The sequence below is a fragment of the Podarcis pityusensis genome (assembly GCF_964106645.2).
Source record: "Podarcis pityusensis genome assembly, chromosome: 5".
Taxonomy (NCBI): Eukaryota; Metazoa; Chordata; class Lepidosauria; order Squamata; family Lacertidae; genus Podarcis; species Podarcis pityusensis.
The window spans coordinates 35555027-35577953 of record NC_138032.1 but is presented as its reverse complement, the minus strand read 5'-3'; the positions used below and the strand labels follow the sequence as shown (position 1 = coordinate 35577953).

The following is a 22927-nucleotide window of genomic DNA, read 5'->3' as shown; positions in this document are numbered from 1 at the left end:
ATAACCTTTTGATGTTGACATGTGGACTTAAGGGAGATCATTGCCCTGGAGAATTTTCAGGTAGTGACAATGCCTTGTGTGTTTCAGGACAATGTGATTGAAGATTCCATGACGGTGGACCCTAAGCATCACCGGCACTTTGTCATCCGGAAAGGGCAGGTGCTACGGACCATTGCAGAGGAGTATGGGGGTGTGATGGTCAGCTTTCCACGCCCTGGCACACAGAGTGACAAGGTCACCCTTAAAGGAGCAAAGGACTGTGTGGAAGCGGCAAAGAAGCGCATCTTGGAGATCATTGATGACTTGGTGAGTGTCCATGTTAGAGAGCCTCTCTTCCCCATGGTCACTTTTTTTCTAGTCTAGGTGTTTTTGTTTCTGTTTTGGTCTAGCATTTATTAAAAAAAAACAAAAACTGGGTGTATCATAAACTCTCATAACACCTGAGAAACAAGCCTCTTTAGATTCTAAGCTTTAGGTAAGAATTCTTAATTACTAATTATAGCCTTCTAATTGCAGCCAAAGTAAAGAAAGGGTTTGCTGGAACAGTCTGACTGTGACGTGCAGGAACCTGTTCTTTGTGATTTAATTTCTTATAACCCTGGCATGTATTTCCTAGCAGTCATACTTTTCTTCCATTATTGCACACATTATAGTCAACAAACAAACAATTCATAAATGCAGTACAGCATGCAATCTGATCCTGGCAGATTGTATACATAACCAAAAACCCCATAGAACTTTGCTGTCCTAAGGACAGAGATGAGATTGTCAAGGAAAACAGAGACATTCTAAAAGGAACATTTGGCAGTATTGGAAGGCACGCCGCACAAGGACACTGTGAGAAGTTGATAAAAATCACAGTAATAAAAATGGTATAACACACGCATCTTCTGAAAATATTGAGCAGGATTCACCTCATCAGCCTCATCAGCAGGAGGGTGTCCTTTTGCCCATAGGGCTGGGCCCCCTGAGATTGGCTCTGGTGGGGTCAGGTCATACCCTAAAACAGCACATACAGGAAGTGAGGGATCATCTCACCCAGTAGAGTTTAAAATTGATGTTAGTTACTTTGCGAGGCAATCATTATCTGGAAAGTGGGATAAAAATAGGAATAAATTATTTTCTCCTCCCCCTAGGAAGCCCAGGTGACAATAGAATGCACCATTCCTCAGAAGTATCACCGCTCTATTATGGGCCCCAAAGGTTCCAGGATCCAGCAGATCACCCGTGACCATGGTGTTCAGATCAAATTCCCAGACCGGGAGGAGAACGTGGGTACGAGATCTTACAAGCCTGCCAGTAAATGCAGGCACCCGCGGGGGGTGGGGTGGGGCAGGGAGCAACACAAAAGTGCCTCATATCTTCTGAGATGCTTTCAGAGCTGTGAAAATCTGTAACTGTGCTTGAGAAGGGAAATGGCAATTTTTCATAGGTTTTTATTTTTTTTATGCAATGCAATTTCCTTAAACTCAGATGTGTTGCCTTGGGAATTGGCTAAATGTGGCCTCCATTTACTACAGACCTGTCTTAAGGGCAGCACACTTTCAGAGTTGGTTAATTGTCTACCAAAAACCTAGGTAGAAAGGAAAACATGGCAAACTCTTAATGATTCTGTGCCTCTCCAAATAAGGCTATCCCACCACACATTGAGAACTGACTATTTAGGTGGGTAATTCTTTGTAGTTCATTTATGAGCAGTAGGCCACATCCAAGATGTCAGCCAGCCAGGCATCACTACTGGGAAACCATATAAACTTGGTGTGGAAGTTGCATTTTTAACAGAGGATAATGATAGGTGGCACTTCAGACAGGGCTTTTCTATGATCTGCCTAGGCCAGGAATTTTACAGTGAGAACAATCCATACCCTTGGGTGCCCTGGAGATAAGAAGCCGGCAACTTCAGGCTAAGCAGTTGAAAATGTAGTCACTCTTCTCACCTCTGTGATCATAGCTCCCACTGCAGAGTCGCCAGCCCAGGAGAATGGCAAAGAGGGTGGAGAAGGGAAGGAGAACAAAGAAACAGATCCTGGCTCCCCAAAGAAATGTGATACTATCATAATCTCTGGTCGTCGAGAGAAGTGTGAGGCAGCAAAAGAAGCCCTGCAGGTAAGATTATTTGTTGGCTGCTATGCCCTGAAAAAATACAGCTTTGCTTACTAGGTGCTGTAAAATGGCCCAGCCATATTTTGCTCATAAGGATCTTTTAATTGTACATGGCTCCCGGGACCGCTTAATTGACTATTAAATAATTTCCACTGAAGAAGCAGGATGTTGACCTGAGTGGAAAAGGTAAATAATTGACCTCTTGAGGTGATTAGCTGTGGGACATTACCCACACTCAGTATCTTGAATATTATTTTACTCTACGGCTTTGGTTTGACAGCTTCACGTGTTGCTGGGGTGAGAGTTTGCTTGGTGGGTTCTGGACAAGTACTTGTTGGCAAAGTGATTCTTTTGCTTATAAGTTCTGCAGCTGGTGTAATTTCAGCCTTTCCTCTTCAGGCACTGGTTCCAGTTACCATTGAAGTAGAAGTTCCTTTCGACCTTCATCGTTTCATCATTGGTCAGAAGGGCGTTGGAATCAGGAAAATGATGGACGAGTTTGAGGTGAGCAGGCTCTCTGTTGACTCCTTCCGTTTTTGGGCTTTGGAGAACAGATAGGCCAAAATACGAATACCTCTCTTACTGATTATCCTAATGTTGAAACAGTCTTAAGACCACTAAAGAGGTCAAGCACAATTTTTCCTCCATCTGCTTGCACATGCACCTGAGATGTACAATAACATCTTTCCTATCGTTCATTGTAGTGTTTTTTTGTGCTACAAAGAACTAAAGTAGCCTGTATAAACCCAGGAATGATACATTAAGGGTGGTGTTTTTGGGTGGGTTTTCTCCCCCAATTTTAAGTACTTGCGAATTCCAGTTCTTTGAAGAAATATTGATTGTGAAGGTTATGGGTGGCTGCAAAGATGCTCCTATACAACAACTGCCCAGTCCTGACATAATGATAGCTGCCTGGAATTTTTTGTAGGTGAACATCCAAGTCCCTGCCCCAGAGCTTCAGTCTGACATCATCTCTATCAGTGGGCTTGCTGCTAACCTGGACCGTGCCAAGGCCAGACTTCTTGAGAGGGTGAAGGAGCTGCAAGCTGAGCAAGAGGATCGGGTATGTGTTGTGCCGGAACCATTGTGATTTGTCAGTCTCTCCCAGCTGCCTTGTCATATTAAAAACAATTAAAAGATCTGTATTTTAGTCCTGCTTTATTTAAGAGTGGTGCTGTGGGAAGAGACTGTGGGATCTTGTCAGCAGCCTTAAGCAGGATGAGTTAATGCAGACAATGCTTTAATGCCTAATGTTGGAAGGTGAGGAGTGTGGCTCTCTGTAGTTCTGGGTTAGTAAGTATTCCTGCCATGCAGTCACTGTTGTTGTCTTAGCACTGCCTCAATTGGCAGAACTTGCAGTTGAAGCTTAGACTGAAGTCCCAGACCATGTACCAAAACAACATTTCTGAATCATGAAATTTTGAGTCTGGTTGCAAGGAAAAGCTTGGTGTGGGCATGAAGAGATGGTATGAAGCAAAACAAAGGAAAAGTGAGCCAAGGGCTTTAATAATTTGGAGCATGAGAATTAGGAGTAATAAGATTTAAATCTATGGGTCGTGGGTAGCGCTGTGGTCTAAACCACAGAGCCCTAGGGCTTGCTGATCAGAAGGTTGGCGGTTTGAATCCCTGCAATGGGGTGAGCTCCTGTTACTCGGTCCCAGCTCCTGCCAACCTAACAGTTCAAAAGCAAGTCAAGTGCAAGTAGATAAATAGGTACCGCTCCAGCGGGAAGGTAAACGGCGTTTCTGTGCACTGCTCTGGTTCGCCAGAAGCAGCTTAGTGATGCTGGCCACATGACCCAGAAGCTGTACGCCGGCTCCCTTGGCCAATAAAGCGAAATGAGTGCACAACCCCAGAGTCATTCGCGACTGGACATAACGGTCAGGGGTACCTTTACCTTTACCTTTTAAGATTTAAATCTAAGAGGTTTATATCACATCGCTGCCACCTAGAAGAGAGTGGAAGGCTAAGGCAAAAGGATTCTCCCAATATGGGAGAGACAACAGGAGGCAGGGATGCTCTGTGGGCTTGTAAGATAATACTTCTTATGAAGACCAGTGTTTACAATGCAAGGTGCAAGTTTTTTTGTGATTCAGGTCCAATGTTCCAATAAGTTTTCTAAAAATTAAAACCATGTGAGCAAGGGCTTGATATTAAGGCACTATCAGCTCCAGGTGATGGGAGTTAAACATATTTTTTACTATCGTATGAGGACTCCTCTGTTATGTAGCTAAATCTGACATTTACCAAAGTTGGATACAAATAATTCACCTAATTAGAGGCAGCAGCTGTGCAGATCCTTAAAAACATCCCTCTTGATCGTTCTAGGCTTTGCGAAATTTTAAGCTGACTGTTGCTGTGGAGCCCAGATACCACCCTAAAATCATTGGCAGGAAAGGGGCTGTGATCACTCAAATCCGCACAGAGCATGATGTCACTATACAGTTTCCAGATAAGGATGATGAATCTCAGGTGAGGAACTCTGGGAGAGCGGCTGGTATGGGGGAGGCTGTTTACACACATCCACAGAATGGAGGGGGCTTTCCTTTGAGCAGAGCTCCAATGAGCACCGTCTGCTCAATTTCCCTCATGGCCTCTTTGGCGGCCTTGTCGGGCTATTGGCCCTTGCTTGCCACAGAGGCCTGTGCTATGTGCTGCTGTCTTTAGGGGCCTGGGACTAACTCTTCAAACTTCCGCCTCAGTCCCAGGATCAGATCACCATCACTGGTTATGAGAAGAATACTGAATCTGCCCGAGATGCCATCATGAAGATTGTTGGTGAATTGGAGCAGATGGTATCTGAGGACATCACTCTGGACCATCGTGTTCACGCCCGCATTATCGGAGCGCGGGGGAAAGCCATCCGCAAGATCATGGATGAGTTCAAGGTATGTAAAGGGCACATGGTATCTGATAGACATATGGTGTCATCTGTGACAACAGAGGTGTTTATTTTTGCTGAGTGTAATGAATGCATTCAAGAACCCTGGCACTTGGTTGGTTGTGCAGTGAGATTATGAGTACAGTCTTACCTTGGTTGTTGAACGCCTTGGACGTTTTGGCTCCTGAACACTGCAAACCCAGGAGTGAGTGTTCTGGTTTGTGAACTATTTTTGGAAGCCGAACGTCCGACAGGGCTTCCGCGGCTTCTGATTGGCTGCAGAAGTTCCCTGCAGCCAATCAGAAGCCACACTTTGCTTTCCGAACATTTTGGAAGTCGAACGGACTTCTGGAACAGATTCTGTTCGACTTCCAATGTACGACTGTGGTGAGAAAATAACTTAGTGGCTGCCCAGACATGCACCCTTGCTTTTAGTAGTAACTGTAGATGGTCTTCAAACACCTTTAAGAGCATGTCAGGAAAAAATGCTGATGATTCAACTGAATTGCACAAGACAGGGCTTCCACTCAGTCACTGCACAGAAACAAAATCTGTACAACTGTGAAAATATGACTACAACTTGATTTATATGCCAGGGATAGGGAATAGGGAATATATGCCAGGGATAGGGAACAGTTCCCATCGTCCCTGATTGTCCCATGCAGGCTGGGTGTGATGGGAGTTGTAGTTCAACAACATCTTGAAGACTACAGATTCTCCCATCGCTATTATATGGGGACCTAAACAAATTAAGCCAGGCCTCTCAATATTCTGGTATTGTCTTCATCACTCTGCTTTCTCTAGCCTTCTGGTGTATGGCATGCAGGGAAATGAGACAATTAAAGACCTATTTTCTCTTAATTTGTTAGCTGATCTGAAATCTTTGTCATTCCAGGTGGACATCCGCTTCCCCCAGAGTGGAGCTGCTGATCCAAATTGTGTGACTGTGACTGGACTCCCTGAGAATGTGGAGGAAGCCATTGATCATATCCTGAACCTGGAGGAGGAATATGTGAGTGTCAGAGTTCTTAAATCCAGGTAGTTTTTAGTACTTGAGAGAAGCCAGTATGTGGACCTTCCAAACTTCTCGGCTTGCTTCTTATGTATACACCACATATGGGTGATATCAAGAAAATACTGCTCCTTTTGCAGTGTGTGTGTGTGTGTGGGAAATACACATGAAATTGTGCTGCGATAAACATCTCTAACTTGGACCACTCTTGTTTGTATGGTGTTGCAGCTGGCAGATGTGGTGGACAATGAGGCAATGCAAGTCTACATGAAACCACCTGCTCATGGGGAAGCTAAGGCTGCATCAAAGGGATTTGTGGTGAGAGATGCCCCCTGGACACCAGGAAACACAGAGAAGGTAGGTGCTGCTTCCTTGATAGTTACTCTTTGTACTGAAAGGATGGCCAGGACTTTGGCTGGAGAGATGAGTCCTCTCATTATGAAGTTAAGAGTCAGTCCTCTTATTAGTGTGTAGAGTGAAAAAGGAGGAAAAAGAAAAAGGGAAAATGGAGTGGTGCGAGAGACTCTGCCACCACTTTTGTTGTCATAATGCTCGTGTCCGGTTAGGGGGCCAGCACACGGGTGCAAAATGGACTATGGAAGTCGATACACACCTGACCCCTGAAAAACGCAATACGTATGCCCCTCTCTTCTGTCATCCTTTCTTTTTATTATCCTTTTTCTCTCTTCCCAATACCTGCCCTCCAACAGTGTCTGTTTCCCCCTAGCTGCCAGGAATTTTTGCACTACAACCTGAGGCACTAGGCCAGATACATCTTACCTAGCCAATTACTCCTCCCAGCGCCACTCATAAAAAAACTGTAAATTGCCAATGGGTTATGAACACTGGTGTGGATTATTGCAACCGCCACCATCCTGCTTCTGCATCATACTACTGTAGAACTCCATTCTATATCCTCATTCCCTGCAGGCAGGGTAGCTGCCACGGAAAGAGGGGTGCAGGGCAGTTGGGCCTGATGTTGTCACATGATGGCAGTGAGACCAAGCCAGCTTTAGCCTGGAGAGTTCTCTCTCTCCAGTCCAAACCCTCCACCCAGCCCATTTGAAGGGAGGTTTGTATTGCTCTGCCCCTCATTCTGGAGTGTGCAGCTGGTTTTTTTTAAAGGCTCATCTTGGATGAGGCTGCTTTACTATTGTTGGAAAAATCTTCCCTCAAGCTGTCTGTAGTAGCAGTGGATGAGACACTACCTCCAAAGCTTATCATTCTTGGTGCATTTTCGGGGCTGGTAGTGATCTGTAGAGAAGTTAAGTTCCTCTTCATATACAGTCAGTGATGTTGTTTAATGCAGCAATAGCACTTGTACTAGTTATGGTTTTGGCTTTTGTTTCCTTACAGGCCCCTGACATGACCAGTTCTGAAGATTTCCCAAGTTTTGGAGCTCAGGTGGCCCCCAAAACTCTACCTTGGGGTCCTAAGCGGTAATAGCGTGGAAGCAGCAATCTTGTCCAGCCACCTGCCACAAGGTTTCCTTTCTGAATTCTGATCTAGTGGCTGGATCCAGTGCAGATTGCCCATGGGGGTCTCTTAATGAAACTAGAGTGCTACCCCTTTTGAGGTTCTCTGTTGTCCCTGCGCTTAGGCCTCACTATGCTTCAGTTTGACTCTTTCCTTTCTCCTTGCCCTGGAAGAAACTTTCCACGTAGATTCCAACCTAAAACACATACCCTTTTTTTTTTTTTGCCTTTCAACTTTTCACTCAATCTCATGTTGGCCATGGTGTAGTAACCAAACCTCCCAGGTACACCTTGCAAAAAGCACTCTAGGCTCCATTAGGAGATCTCCTCACTGCAGCTAGGAATCTACTTCCTGTCTCTCAACCTCAGGAAATGCATTTCCTCAACTTTCTACAAAGCCAAAATATTTGCTCTTTCCCCCTCCTGCCCTGTTTCCCCATGGCCTTACCTTTGTAGAGTGCAATCAACTTTTCCCTTTCAACTGCCAAACAAAAAACAAAACACGCACCCATCTAATACTGCTATGGGAGAGGAAATTGGCCAGAATGGATAGGTGGAGGTTCAGCCTGGAGATACGGCCCCAGGAAGCACTAAGAGGGGCATAACCCTTGCTGTGTTAGTCTGCATCGCTGAGTGTACCAAAATTCTCCCCTTGTTGGTGTGAGTATTGAATCGCGGCTCATCACCAGTGTTTGGACACGTACACTCTTTTTTGTTCTCCCTTCCCAGCAGTAGTATGGCTGAGTGGAACCAGAAAACTGACAGTATTATTGGGTCTAACAAAACTTGGTTCAACCAAAAGTGCCATGGTAGCATGTCACAGAAGGTGGTGAGCTATTAGTGTGGTGTTAGAGGGTACATTACTCTTTCTCCCTCCCCAGGCTTGATAGTGATGGCATTTAAATACCAGGGTTCAGAGTGTGTCTTTTTTGCTTTTTACTATTGCCTTCTTTCTACCTCAAGCCGGAATGACAGTGGCCTGCTTCTTCAGTCAAGCCCCTCTTGCTTCCTGTTATCATGACTGTTGTTCCTCTGTGGGCAGAGGGATCTGTGTGTGGCTTCAGCCTGGCTACATGCCATCAAACATCCCCTCCTACTAAGATGGTCTTAACCACCGTCACATAATTTGGCCTGTAGTCTTGTGACAAAAGGTTAGGCCTTGGGGAGGGAGGCAGGTAAGGAGTGGCTCTCACTTAAATTGAAGAAGCTGGATTGCAGTTCAGTCTTAAATCAAGCCTCTCTTGGAGGGGAGGAGAGAATACCTACATTCAGCAAAGGCCTTTCTGTAGTCTGGCAGCAAATGTTTTTGTCCTTTTGTCATGTCCCTCATACAACAGTAGTTTCTGCATTCTAGCTGCTGCCATAAACCGATACAAGGCTGCTTGTATTAAAGCTGCTCTTCCAGCCATTACATGGTATATATATATATATATCTTTTCTGCCGAAGGTGCTGGTGCCAGGGCTGGTCTGGTGCCAACTCTGCTCTCTGCCTACTGCCTCCCTTCCCCTCCAAAGAGCTTTTCTGAGCCATTAGCTAAGAACCGAACCCCAGGATTGCTTATGCCCCTGTTAATACATACTGGGAAAAGGTCTGCAAGGCTCTTGTCTTTCTTGACCGCTAGCCCAACAGGAAGGAAAGCCTCTTTCTTTCAGTAAACCTAGCTGAAGGGAGGAGAGATTTGTTTCTCTATGCTAATTCCACTTGGGGCAGGACAAGCCCTCTTACTATCTGAGCAGGAGACAAACAGGGTAGTAGTGTTTTAATGTATTGCCAGTAGTATACCTGGTGTCTGAATGTCAGTCACATCACTTGCACATGTGTTTTTAGGCTTCAACTGCCATTGAGCATGGCCCCCCAACCCAGCCATTTGTTCAAACTGTTGAGAGTACTCTACCCCCTCTGTCCCATGTAGTCTGCAGCAGATGCTCTGTGGAGGTGTGCTCCATGTCCTCTTAATGTCTTCCATATTATGTTTCCATGGCAATGATCCCTTGGCCTTAACTTTGGAATTTGGAGATTATATGCAAAACATGTATAAAGGCTCATGAGTATGGATGACACTGGAATTTTATAAATTCTAAAAAAATAAAATAAAACCTGAAACAGCTTTTGAGTGGTTGTCTTTATTTTCTGTATACTTTAGTGAGTTTTTTAAGAAGTCGCTAATTCAAAATTTCTACCAGCGTTCCTAATGAAATACTGAACAGCTGCTAACTCTTAACCTTTCACAATTCCAAACAATTGTAAAAGAACTTGCACTTTTTAGCTGTTCATACTGAATGTTGGACAGATTCTGTCCATTTGCTGTCAGCAGGGGTACTGTTTAATCATGATTGCAATCACTAGTATTTGGCATATGCCACATTGCAGCTTCCAGCTAAAGCAGATTCAAACTGATGTGCAGAAAATACTCAGTCTTGTATTGCTTGTGTGAGAGGAAGAGGGGAGCAGGCAGCTTGTGAAGCTCAGTACAAGCTCTCAAATGGTTGCCTTCTCAAGCAGTAATCTTCTGTTAAGCTGGCCACTGCATACTAAGCAAAGTGCACAGCTACTCTCCAATAATCTGCCCTTAGCTCATCAGAGCAGCTCTCACTCTTATAAGCCATTCAAGTGATGCAGCTTCTTCCCTCTTTGGAAGATTCCTTGTCACTAAGCAGTACTTCTTCACAAGTTAAAAAGCAGCCCTCCCTCTTTGTAAACAGGAATGTAGGACTCCTCTGTGCTCACTGCTAAACTATAACTCTATAAATATCAGTAGAAGTCACTTCTTGGGCAGTGAGGACATGGAAAGCCTGACAAAGCTGTTCAGTTAGGCAAATGATTGCAGAGCTGATGAGTGGGCTGGTTAGATTAATCCATTGTCCGTGTATATCTTGTCCTTTGCCAAGTTAACACTTCTCAAAGTCCTTAAAGCAGCAGCTGGATCGATCAAATTCCTGAAGCCTTTAAAAGCTCCAAGTCTCCTCCTACAGTACAGCACTTGTGCAGAGAAGTGTCACTTTTTGTCAAATTCTTCTAGGCTGCTCACCTCCCCACCCCTTGCTCTTCCAGAAGCTTGGCAACTTAGCCTGGATCAAAACCAGAATGTCTTTCAGCATCGTGAGCCTACTATGGTGCTTTCTCTGCCAGAGGGGTTGGATTTCTCGCATCTATCACTTCGGTGAGGGCCTGTCACAAGAGAAATCAACAGTCAACAGGGTAGAGAAGCATTGTTTACCTGTCTTCCCAACGTGGAGGTCGCTGGTGATAACTAACAGGCAAGACAATGATGGTGAGGTCAACACATTGCAGGTGGAATGACAGACTGGCCCTACAGTGACTTCTGTGATGGGAAGCCAGGTAAGCGATGCCACTGCACTGACAGCTGCTATACCACCTAAAGATACATAGCTGTGTCAGTTCTACACAGCTTACATTTCAATTTGCTTATTACCCAAACCTCAATATTGCCACCCTTGAGATACGGTAAAGTAATTGGAGCATGTAGTTTAAGCAAAGAGCTCACTCAACCGTAACACGCCAGCAGTAAAGTTGCTTCAAAAAAGTAAGCCCAAAATTCCTAATACCTTGAAGTCAACACACCTGAGACCAAGAGAGTTGAAACTTGTTATTAGAAAAATTCTATGGAGTTGTCCATAGATTGTTGGCACAATATGCTTTGAATGATAGCAGAGGAGCCGTATGTGTGATCAAAGGGTGAGCCAACCTCCAGAATCTTACTTTGCTTTGTCAAATGACACATACTAGGAAAAATATAAGACCTTCCCCTAAAAGGTATGTGTCAGAAAGATTGGTGTTGACATACGGGCTGGAACATAACGCAATCAGCAGCTGAAATTGCCAGTTCTTGATACCAGCTTCTAAAAATAAGGTACACCCCCCACAACAGATAGACCGGTGTCACTAGTTATCTAATACAAGAAAATTACTATGCTATTATTTTAACACAGTCTTCCAAACTTGGGTCCCCAGCTGTTGTTGGACTATAACTCCCACCATCCCTAGCTAGCAGGACCAGTGGCCAGGGATGATGGAAATTGTAGTTCAAAAACAGCTGGAAACCTAAGTTTGGGAAACACTGTTACTGTGGGTTTGTATCTAATGAACTTGTCCAATTAGTGCAAAGACTTCTGCTTGTGCAACAGAACTTACTTGCCCCGCCAAAAAATCTGCTTTGGAGGGTTGGGGGAACCCCCAAACACGCAAGGAATGGAGTAGGGCAATTCTGTTGTGCAAGCAGAAGGACAAGTTCACCAGATTGTAGTCGTTTAGTCGTGTCCGACTCTTCGTGACCCCATGGACCAGAGCACGCCAGGCACTTCTGTCTTCCACTGCCTCCCGCAGTTTGGTCACCAGATACAACTCTATAATACATCAAGGTAAAAGTAGGTTATTTGGGGAGGAATGTAGGTAGGGTAGAGGGGCTACTCTTGTGTGTTTGAGCACTTTTGTTCCCCCATCATGGTTCACAGTGTGGGCACAGAGACTTCAGATTCCCTGACAAAGACCAATGGACGTATACTCATGTGCCAGACAGGAAACAAAGGTTATATTTACCCTCATAAGCTGCAAGGCTGCTTACTGAGAAAGGGAGGGAAATTGACATCCTATATTTCTGACAGCAAGTGAACCTTGCTGCTTTACCTAGTCCTGTAAAAGGAAACCTCTTCCAGGAGACAAAGAAGGGGATTCACCACAGGAACAGTGTGACTCAGTTTTGGTTAAGGTTTATGGCATTAAGCACTTTAGATGGTCTTTGGAAGAGAAAATCCAAGTACCGATTCAAAATAATATTTAAAAATAAACGATTACCTTGTTCTCAGCCAGAGCCTCTTTAGCTAGATACTGCTCTCGCTTCACTTTGATCTCCACCACTTCTGGGATGTCGGGCACCATCATATCAATCAGACGTGCAATGAAGAAGACCACGTGCTGGGAAAAGAAGGCAAGAAAGCTGCAGATAGTCAGTGGCCCAATTTGCCAGAGCGGGAGCAAGCAAGTCAGGACCATGCAGCAGCAATCTGGCCCAGCTGTTCAGAACTAGATGGATGGGGAATCCTGCTGCATGTCTGACTCCAGTGTATGTGTTCCCTCCTCCCTCCACCCTGCCAGTTATATGGAATTGCAGTGAAAATATGACTGGAGCCTACCTCACCAATTAAGGGGTGCTTTATCAAAGATGATAAGGGATCTCCTGTGTCCCAGAAAGCAGGACTAGTGCACATGTAGCTTTACTACAGTGGTCTTAAAATGTGACACCTTTATTACATCGAAACTCAATAGAAAAGTAGTGTTGTACTACGTACAGATCAGCACAGAGCAAGCTATCCATGGGATACAGATTGCTCTACTATACAAATTCCATTTCCCTTTGAATAAGCTGGGATAGAGGACTTCCACAAGCACCAAGAAGGTGCATTTGTAGATTATTTACAGAACAAGGCACATCCTGGTGGCACTGTCAGTAGACTCTTGACCAGGATGTAGCAATGACCTCATCCAGTTGGAGCAATTTAACATCTTGCCTGGACCAGATCTGCAGTAGCTGCTAAATTCTGCAGAAACGGCAGCTCCATCAAAGCCATCTCAGCACCGGTTCCTGAAATCATCATCATCACCTGCCTTTTCCCCCCAGACTGGGACTTAAGGCAGCTAAATAGCTTCTTTGCAACCACAGTTGGCTTTTTTTTTTTTTTTTAAGGTCCTACACACTAACAACAGAGTTGCCTACGTGCCAATGTCTGAAATGAATTCAGAATGAGAGGATTATTTATTTATTACATTTATATCCTACCTTTCCTCCAAGGAACTCGAGGTGTAGTACATGACTCTATTCCCTCCCCATAACAATCATATGAGAGAGGTTAGGTGAAGAGACAGGGGCTGACCCAAGATCACCCAGTGAGTTTCATGGCTGAGTGGGATTTGAACCTTGTCTCCGAGGCTCCAGTCAACATATGACATCTTGTACTGTAGGACACTAGGGACGCGGGTGGTGCTGTGCGTTAAACCACAGAGCCTAGGACTTGCCGATCAGAAGGTCGGCGGTTCGAATCCCTGCAACGGGGTGAGCTCCTGTTGCTCAGTCCCTGCTCCTGCCAACCTAGCAGTTTTGAAAGCACGTCAAAGTGCAAGTAGATAAATAGGTACCGCTCTGGCAGGAAGGTAAACGGCGTTTCCGTGCGCTGCTCTGGTTCACCAGAGGCGGCTTAGTCATGCTGGCCACATAACCTAGAAGCTGTACGCCGGCTCCCTCAGCCAATAAAGCGAGATGAGCGCCGCAACTCCAGAGTCGTCTGTGACTGGACCTAATGGTCAGGGGTCCCTTTACCTTTACCTTACTGTAGGACACTGGGTCTTTATAAACAAATAATGACATTAGGATTGCAAACAACAAGTGAGCCGGTGCAAAAAGTTATGTTTTGGGGCAGGGGCATATTCCAGTAACCATTTCATCTCCCCCAACCCCTTTCCTTCCACCACCATGTGATGTAATCCAAACAGGACTGCCCAAATATGGTAAGTGCTGTAATAGGTGGGTAGATGTGAATGGGACCTCTTGTTTGTAGAGCAGCATTTTGGGGACACTTGGAGGGAAACAAACCTCAAATACAATTATGAAGCCAAGGCGGATTGCCAGTAGATTCCAATAAGCAAGTGAATACCTGCCACTTTGTTCTCGATATGCTCTGTACCTGAGGAGATAGAGCTGTAAGTTAAAGAGGTATGCTGAGTAGCCCTGAAGTAGTCAGCATAGCAACCATACATTTGCAGGAAACAAACTAAATGTCTTGCTTCTCTCCATGCCTTCCTGTAAGCCACCACTAAATTCCCTTTAGTTAAACTAACAGAGACCTGAGTAGATTTTCTGCATTCAGATCCTGGTTGTCATTCTAAAGATTAATATTAAGTCGTCTGTCCACTTGGTTATAGCAAGGGGGGGGGGAGCCAAAAGATGCTTATTTTCAGGGCTGCAATTCCTATGCATGCTTTTCTGGGAACAAGCCTGGTGGGAAGGAACATAGCTCAGAAGCAGAGCATATGCACTGCATGCAGAAAATCCTGGGTTCAGTCTCTGGCATCTCTAAGTAGGACTGGGAATGTCCCCTGAAACCCTGGACTACTGCTGCCAAGTCACTGTGAACAATATTGAAGCCAATGGTCGGACTCTGCATAAGGCAGGGGTCACGAACACAGCACTTAGTCCTCCTAGAAAGAAAGTTATAAGACAAAATGTGTGGGTACCCTCTAAGCAATTTCTGTAGAGTGGTGTGGCTACCTTGTATGTTTTTCCTTGTACAGTGGTACCTCGGGTTACAGACGCTTCAGGTTACAGGCTCCACTAACCCAGAAATAGTACCTTGGGTTAAGAACTTTGCTTCAGGATGAGAACAGAAATCGTGCTCCGGCGGCGCAGTGGCAGTGGGAGGCCCCATTAGCTAAAGTGGTGTCTCAGGTTGAGAACAGTTTCAGGTTAAGAACGGACCTCCAGAACGAATTAAGTTCTTAACCCGAGGTACCACTGTACTGGGGTACTTGCCTCTGTGTCCTATACCATACTCACCATGGTAGCCATTTTGTGTTATGCTCCCCCCCCCCATGGCAGCCATTTTGAAACTGATGGCCCCACCATTTTGTCAACATTTGAAATATGGCCACTAGTTCAAAAGGGTTGGTGACCCCTGATATAAAGTAACTTCCTAAGTTTTCCACAGAACATAGAGAGACATACTTCTGAGTAAACATGCTACACATCTCACTGTATTTGGTTTCTTGGTGAATATTATACCAGTTTTCCCACAAGGGATGGTTGCCATACCAGATGTTTATGACAGTATGTGGTAGGTTATTCCATGTGCCGTGGTCCATGATTCTCCCCTCCAATTTTTAAAAAAATCCTGCACTATCTGATTTTCTGAGAAAACACTTTGTCCCAAAATAGGCAAGCTATTTTTCAAGAACCTGCCCTCTGTTTAATTTTTGAAGCAATGGACCTGTCCAGTGTCCCCCATGAGGAAGACAGCTGAGACAGAAAAGTGGGAGATCCTACCTGCATGTGACATTGTGCTCCAGGACAAAAGATTTTGGGGCATAGGCCAGGGTGAAGTCAATGTAGCCTTGTAGATCGCTGGCATGAGTGTACTGGTAATATAGCCGAGGGAGGAAGTCAGAGGTGAAGGCAATCAGAAAGGCCTGGAACAAGATAGGCACAATAATAGTCTCTGTCTAAAGAACCATTTCGTTTCCAGGTGTTAAACGGAACACATCCACCCACTTTTCTGTCTTACTCCAACTTCTTTACACAACATGTGTATCAAGTTTCTGCAAAGTCATAGCAACCCAGGAAGCTGCCTTCTATTAAGTCAGACCGTTAAGTCAGCTCAGTATTGCTGCACGCAGAGAACCTTGACCCAGCGCTACTCACATTGCTAACGACTGCCAGGTGTGTGATGACTTCCAGGATAGGGAACCAGATGCCCATGCCTTGGGCCCGCTCAGCAACCGGCCGCCTGTATTCACAAACAAATTTGTGAGCATCCAAGCGAATTTCCACCCAGTTGTTGAGCAAGGCAAAGAGAGGTGCCAAGGGGCAGGCGGCCACAAAGATGGTAATGAAGCCAAACTGCAGGACTGAAGAGGAAAGAAAGAAGACATTATAAGGGAAGGCAAGCACAAAGAAATCCCACGCAGGAGATAATGTAGGTGAGCCCATACAAGAATTCTGTCCACAGGAACTTTGGATAGCATTTGCTAAGTTGTTCCTTTTCTTAGGAGGTTATGCACACACTCTTTTGACCTGAGTAAAGCTTTTGACCCCATGTATTCTAATTGTCACTCCTCTAGGGCTACCAACTGTTGGGTGAGTGGAACAAGCACAAGTGCTCTTGAACCAGAACGGTTGACCTGAGAACATGGTATAGTCAAAGCGAGATACAGGACTCAGTGTGCCTCACGCACTTACACAGACTAAGCCCTCAACTGTCAGGGAACTGTCCTCAGTTGCTCATCTCCTTCCTTCCCAAATGATTCGTACCCATTTCCAGGTATTCGTTAAAGAGCCCTTCATAGGGCAGCAGTTCGTAATCACTCTCCCAGAGCTGCTTCGTGGAGCTTTCCTGGCCCTCATTCCTTTTAGAGTGAGACTTCCGCTTCTGCCACCATGATTTCAACTTCCTGTGGAGAGCAAGAAGACACAGTTAACATGTTCAGGTTTTGCCCTCTTATTGTTCAACAAGAGACGATCAATTAGTGGCTACATGTCTGCATCTAGGCCTAGACAGAGTTTTGATCTAGCCCCAGAATTGAATCTATAGGGTAGGAGTAACTAATGTTGTATCTTTCAGAAGCTGTTTGACTACAACTACTGTCCTCCCTGACCACTGGACCATGTTGGCTAGGGCTGACAGAGGTGTAGTGCCACAACATCTTGAGGTAGGGATGGAGGAGAAAAAATTATTCAGTTTGCATTTAAAGCAGCATATCAAATTAGCACTTCCTGAAACAATATGAGAACGGAAATATAGCCTTCCTTCAAAATTTGCACTTATCCAGATTTTATGATGCAGTTCTCCAACCAAACCTTTACAAAAATGTATATTATGTTAGGGGGAAATGTGCACAAAAACTAATACATTAGTGAAAATCTATATATTTTGGGGAATGATATGTCTGTTCATCTTGTTGATTCTCTACAGATTCTCTGGCCACGTCTGGATAGTCCATTGCAGCAAAGCACAAGATCACAAAGACTCACGGGATGAGGAGCTCCTGCACATTATTAATTATTTGCTTTCCCACCATGATGACAAGCAGCTCTTGGGCAAGTTCAATGAGGCAGCCACCTGGACCACACTGGAGAAAACAGAGAGAGGCTTTAGAAGGATGATGCAGCAGAGAAACAATTATATGGAGAAGCATTTAGTCATGTGATCCCTCATCTGTAGAGAAACAGTCTAGAGACAGTTACAGATGGGTAGCCGTGTTGGTCTGTCATAGTCGAAATAGAAAAATTCCTTCCTGTAGCACCTTAAAGACCAACTAAGTTAGTTCTTGGTATAAGCTTTCGTGTGCAAGCACACTTCTTCAGATACACTGAAACAGAAGTTACCAGATCCTTCTATATATTGAGAAGGTGGGGAGGGGTATTACTTAGAAGGGTGGTGGGAATCGGAGATTGGCAGATAGCTGAGATGAGCCTGTTGACGACTCTTAACGACTGTAATAGGTCTTACAGGAAAAGGCAAGGGGTGAGAAGGTGAGAAATGGCTTAGTCATGTATAATGAGATAAGAATCCAATGTCTTTGTTCAAACCAGGTTTCTCCATTGTTTTAAGTTTGGTAATGAGTTGTAATTCAGCAGCTTCTCTTTCTGCTGAATTACAACTCATTACCAAACTTAAAACAATGGAGAAACCTGGTTTGAACAAAGACATTGGATTCTTATCTCATTATACATGACTAAGCCATTTCTCACCTTCTCACCCCTTGCCTTTTCCTGTAAGACCTATTACAGTCGTTAAGAGTCGTCAACAGGCTCATCTCAGCTATCTGCCAATCTCCGATTCCCACCACCCTTCTAAGTAATACCCCTCCCCACCTTCTCAATATATAGAAGGATCTGGTAACTTCTGTTTCAGTGTATCTGAAGAAGTGTGCTTGCACACGAAAGCTTATACCAAGAACTAACTTAGTTGGTCTTTAAGGTGCTACAGGAAGGAATTTTTCTATTTAGTCTAGAGACAGGTTAGCTACTTCATTTGCTGCTGGTGAAAAGGAAACCTCAATTCTCTACTCCCCTGGGAATCTCTACACCAAACACTGGGGTCTCAGAGCACATCATGCCTACTTAAAAGATTTCCACCACATTAAAACATCGGGGAAGGAAAGAATGAATGAGTCTTTTTAATTGTATGTCCTTAAATGTAATTGCTTTCAGAACGTCTAAATCTGTTTCTGCTTTGTTTTGTTTTTAAATGGTATATCTGTTTGCTGCCCTGTGCTCTTTAAGGATAAAGGGTGGGATATAAATTCAATAAATAATAATAATAATCTGGCTAAAAGCACTTGACATTGGATAGATGGAGCTAGAAGAGGGATTATTTTGGTTTTTAGAGAAACATCCACTCCCACCATTGAGCCTGATGCCCTCTTTATCTGGCCTCTGCCTTTGGAATGGCTGACCCTGTTTCCTTGGCAAAGAGGGTGCCTTCTTTATTTTATTGCTGCATTTATTATACAGAGTTTAACTCCAGTCTTAAACATACCTTACGGGCTGCTAATGGTGCCAGCCACTCTAGAACAACCCCTAATCAGCTGTTATTTCTAGAGTCCATGTCCTGCACTGCTCTCTTTTTAGATACTTACATCTTCATTGCGGATACCCAGCAATGTGGAATAGCGTCCTGGATAGCCTACAAACCTGAAGGTGAAGAAAGTATAAAAATAAAAGGCCAAGACAGTCAGCTGCAAGGTCTTTCTTTACACGAGGCATAAACATCCTACTCTGTGCATAAAGAGAAGCCACAGGAAAAAAGCTGGCAGTGACCAGAATGCCATCTACTGTAACCAATCGCAAGGTGCCTTCATACAATTTGCTGCCTCAAATGGCTCAGCCAACACAACCCTCAGACTCATAGAAAAGAGGAGTACAGTGGTACCTCCGGTTACAAACTTAATTCATTCCGGAGGGCCGCTCTTAAGCCGAAACTGTTCATAACCCAAGGCGCGCTTTCACTAATGGCGCCTCCTGCTGCTGCCACGCTGCTGGCACATGACTTCCACTCGCATCCCAGGGCAAAGTTTGCAACCAGGAACATCTACTTCCGGGTTAGCAGAGCTCGTAACCCGCAGCGTTTGCAAGGAGGACGGTACATAACACAAGGTTCCACTGTACAGCAATAATCCTGAAAAGCACTAACTTCAGGTGGTCCAAGCACATTACAGGGAAAGGGGGGCAGGAATTCCCCACTCTCTCTCCAAGCATGTACATAAGAATCCGCAACGGTCCCTTGCTGATTTTTATTTTAATGATTTCTAAACTGTCTTTCATACAACAATCACAAGGTGGTGTGCAAAACAACATTAAAACTTATTTACAGAATAAATAACATGGCAGCAAACATTGGGTCGAAATGTCCAACAAAGGCTTAAAAGAACAAATGATTTTTAGCAGACACCAAAATGCCATCAGTGCTGGTGCCTGCTTTAATTCAATAAGAAAGCCTCCCTACTGAAAATGCACAAAAAGATCTCTGCAGGTTGCAGAACAACCAGAAGGGCCTCATCTTTTTTCTTTTTTTTCCCCTTTTCTTTTTTAGAAAATGTCAGTTTGGCCAGGGACAATTTGAAGCAGAGAAGCCTTGAGAGGTGCTTAACCTTTCCCCTGCCTGTTCACCCCCTCACAGGTAGCCAGGTTTTTAGATGTGTCCTAAAGATGGTCCAATTGATTTTATTACACACATTTATATGCAACATTTACTTACAGGTCAAGATCTCCTCCAGGACTTCTCTACTTCAAACCACTACCTCCTAATAGCTTCTTTTTGTTCTTTTAAGGTCTGTAGAGTTTTACTATTTATGCATTATATTTAGTTTGACCCGAAGAAATCAGTCTTTCCACCATAACCTTCCAGCTATGCCTGGATTCAGGATCCCCAGGTCATTGCAAACATCACAAACTAACATAGCTGGCACATTCAGTCTTGTGTTCACCTACAACCAGTCTGACTTTTTAATACTCACCACTGAGGATTCGCATTATAAATTATAACTACTTCTGGGCAGTAGATGGCAACAGGGCCTCACTTTTTCCTCAATGGCTATCAATAGCAACTACTTGCAGCTAGAATTCCGGCTGAATTTTGAGTTTTGCTACATCTGAGACTTGGCTGGATCAGAAGAAGCATCACTTTGCTACTGAATTTAACTTGGATGAGGGTAAGAGTGGTGGAGCAAGACCACAACTTCAACAGAACGGCTAGAAGTCCTCACCTTCTTGAGTTCCACTCTCTTTCTGTGTGGCCTAGACTACTGCTCTTCAACCTTGGGTTCCCAGATATGTCTGGACTACAACTCCCAACATGCCTGGCCATTGACTAAGCTGACTGGGGATGATGGGAGTTTCAGCCCAACATCTACACCATAGAAAAATATATATGTATAGATTTGGTTAGGCAGTTTAATGATTTTTCTAAACACACCTGGAGACCCAGTGTTGAAAAACATTGCAGAGCTTTTTATTGTTGGGGGGGGGCAGAACTTAAGAAGAGCCTGATGGGTGAGGCCAATAGCCCATTTAGTCCAGCATCCTGTTCTCACAGCACAGCCAAGAGATAGGGCTCTCCTCATAGTTTGGCCATGGTTAAATCACCTACAATAGTATCAGGCAATAGTATGTCTGTATCCTTCCCACACTAATGAAAGCAGTCCTGTTCTCTAAATTGAATGCAGATGGGATATCATGTTATGGAAACAGAATTATGGGGAAGGAGGATACAGTATTATACAAATTTGAGCGTGTAGTAGGGGCATATTTCAGTGGTGCAGATGAGTCTTTCAAGTATGCCTAGGCCACAAAGGAAAATGGCATCCACTTTAGAGAAGCTGCCCATCTCCAAAACAGCTTACCTGCCCTTAAAGAACGCAATGTAGATGGGAGAGGAGTAGAAATTGATGAACTCAAAGACAAACACCTTGAAGGTGAACGCATCTTCAAACATGGTCTGTGTACGATGCATCTCTATGGAAGAAAAAACATAATAGAGTACCACGAGAATGGTGGGAACTTCCAAGCCCTCTCAGTGGTAAATCACAACAGCAGCATCCTTAGTTCTTTAAGTGAACAAAGGTGACTCAAACTCCACCCCCAACCATCTCAGTGTCACAGAATTCTAATGCACATTGTGGGTTGCAAGTATCTTCTAGTTTAATTAAATACTGTGGCTGAGATGGACGAAAAACAACTCTTGTAATTTCTGATTTAAGCCATATTCACGCCTTTATTTTACATGTAGTGGTACTGTATGGAAGGAGAGTGAGGCTGTGCCCCCAGACCCACTCAAACCCTTCTCTGAATGCCTGTGAACTGAGTGCAGATGTCTGTAGAGGGTTGCCTACTAATGAGGGAGATGCTCATGCAATCAAGATCCCAAAATTTAAACAGGAAAAATGTGCAGGAAAAATAAGAGGCAGACTTTTAAACAACTATAAAGGTCAGAGCAAGACAATATTCCAAAATGTCATCCAAAATTCACAGCAAAGATCTAAACCAAGCACTAAGAAGATAGTAAAAAAATCCTCTTTTGGGGATTCCAGATTCTATGCACCACCATAAAAACGTTTAGTGCCACCCACTTTAGCTGGTGCTTTTAGAAGATTATGGCAAGGCACAATTTAGTTAATATTAGGGTGAGTTAGGAAGTAAGGCTTGTGGATTTCAATAAAGATCTTCTATTTACCTGCCCCTGTCCCTCTCCCACAAATTCAAGCCCCGGTTTAATGTTTTGGTTCAAGAAGCTGCACCTTCAGGTTGAGAACCTGCTTCGGTGTTTCCAGATACAGCCTACTTACCCCACTTGGTAAGAAAAAGTGCCAGTGAAGTGTAAATTTTTGATAGGATGAGGATGAAGAGGAGGTTCACCACTGAGCCAGTGAGGCTAGCAATACGAGAAGCCTAAGAGGGGGAAACAGGAGAGAATGTGAAGTCCAAATGCAAATAGCACACCTAAGCTAGAGTGGTAGAGAGTCATGGAAGTGTCTTACCGAAGCTACAAGAAGGTATTTCCCAGACTTGGCTACAACTACGGCAATGATGGCCCGGTAAAGGATTATCGAAATCAGGAACATCACCACCACAGCAATCTGAAGACAGAACCAGGCTGAATGAGTACTAATAATATGAGTTTGCTGTCTTATTATTGTAAATGGATCTGACTTGGGGAGGAGTTTTTTTTACTTATTTACTTACATTTATATCCATCCTTCCCGCCTCCAACAAGTTCAAGGTGGCATGTGGTTTTATCTGATTTTTATTTCTTTTTATCTGTTTACATTTACATCATGTCTTTCCTCCATAGAATCAACTTTTTATCACAACCACCTTGTGAAGTAGGTTAAGTTGCAAGACATAGCAACTCGCCTAAAGTCACTCAGTGAATTCCCAGGATTCTTTGGTGGGAATCGTCTGCTTTAAATGTGCATTGGATATGCTTTAAATGTGTTGTGTGGAACTGCCCTTAGTGAGGCAGAAGAGTGTCAATGAGGAGTCAGTCATCAATAATGACCATAGAAGCCACAACAGACATAGAAACCGTGATTTCCTCCCTTCTGAGTGGCTTTTTCCTTGGCTTTTGATCCAAACAAAAAGCAAGAAGTAGTAATGGTAACCAAGAGAGAGGAAGTGAGGGCAGAAATAACATATTGTTACATGCCATCTCAATCTCCCTGAGTGGTGTGAG

The 22927-nt window shown here is 44.2% G+C and overlaps 2 protein-coding genes across 6 annotated transcripts in view; one reads left to right on the top strand and one right to left on the bottom strand.

Annotated features, from left to right (window-relative positions):
* The window catches only part of HDLBP (high density lipoprotein binding protein), a 56289-nt gene extending 46712 nt beyond the window's left edge, over positions 1–9577 (top strand). For all 3 annotated transcript variants that reach the window (XM_081006597.1, XM_081006599.1, XM_081006598.1), the window contains exons 19-28: positions 88–306; positions 1137–1275; positions 1952–2106; positions 2503–2607; positions 3032–3166; positions 4432–4575; positions 4806–4991; positions 5880–5996; positions 6225–6353; positions 7353–9577. In XM_081006597.1, the coding sequence (XP_080862723.1) occupies positions 88–306; positions 1137–1275; positions 1952–2106; positions 2503–2607; positions 3032–3166; positions 4432–4575; positions 4806–4991; positions 5880–5996; positions 6225–6353; positions 7353–7439 (1416 nt within the window). In that variant the 3' untranslated portion in view covers positions 7440–9577. The remainder of the gene's footprint in view (positions 1–87; positions 307–1136; positions 1276–1951; positions 2107–2502; positions 2608–3031; positions 3167–4431; positions 4576–4805; positions 4992–5879; positions 5997–6224; positions 6354–7352) is intronic.
* Positions 7682–22927, bottom strand: part of ANO7 (anoctamin 7) — a 36361-nt gene continuing 21115 nt past the window's right edge. For 2 of the 3 annotated variants that reach the window (XM_081006606.1, XM_081006607.1), the window contains exons 14-24: positions 22233–22331; positions 22041–22143; positions 21099–21210; positions 18837–18891; positions 17227–17324; positions 16507–16646; positions 15898–16103; positions 15523–15665; positions 14077–14167; positions 12285–12404; positions 7682–10640 (exon numbers count right to left, since the gene is read on the bottom strand). In XM_081006606.1, coding sequence (XP_080862732.1) covers positions 10581–10640; positions 12285–12404; positions 14077–14167; positions 15523–15665; positions 15898–16103; positions 16507–16646; positions 17227–17324; positions 18837–18891; positions 21099–21210; positions 22041–22143; positions 22233–22331 — 1227 coding nt within the window. In that variant the 3' untranslated portion in view covers positions 7682–10580. Of the gene's footprint in view, positions 10641–12283; positions 12405–14076; positions 14182–15522; positions 15666–15897; positions 16104–16506; positions 16647–17226; positions 17325–18836; positions 18892–21098; positions 21211–22040; positions 22144–22232; positions 22332–22927 lie in introns of those variants that run through there. The other variant, XM_081006608.1, reaches the window with a different exon arrangement.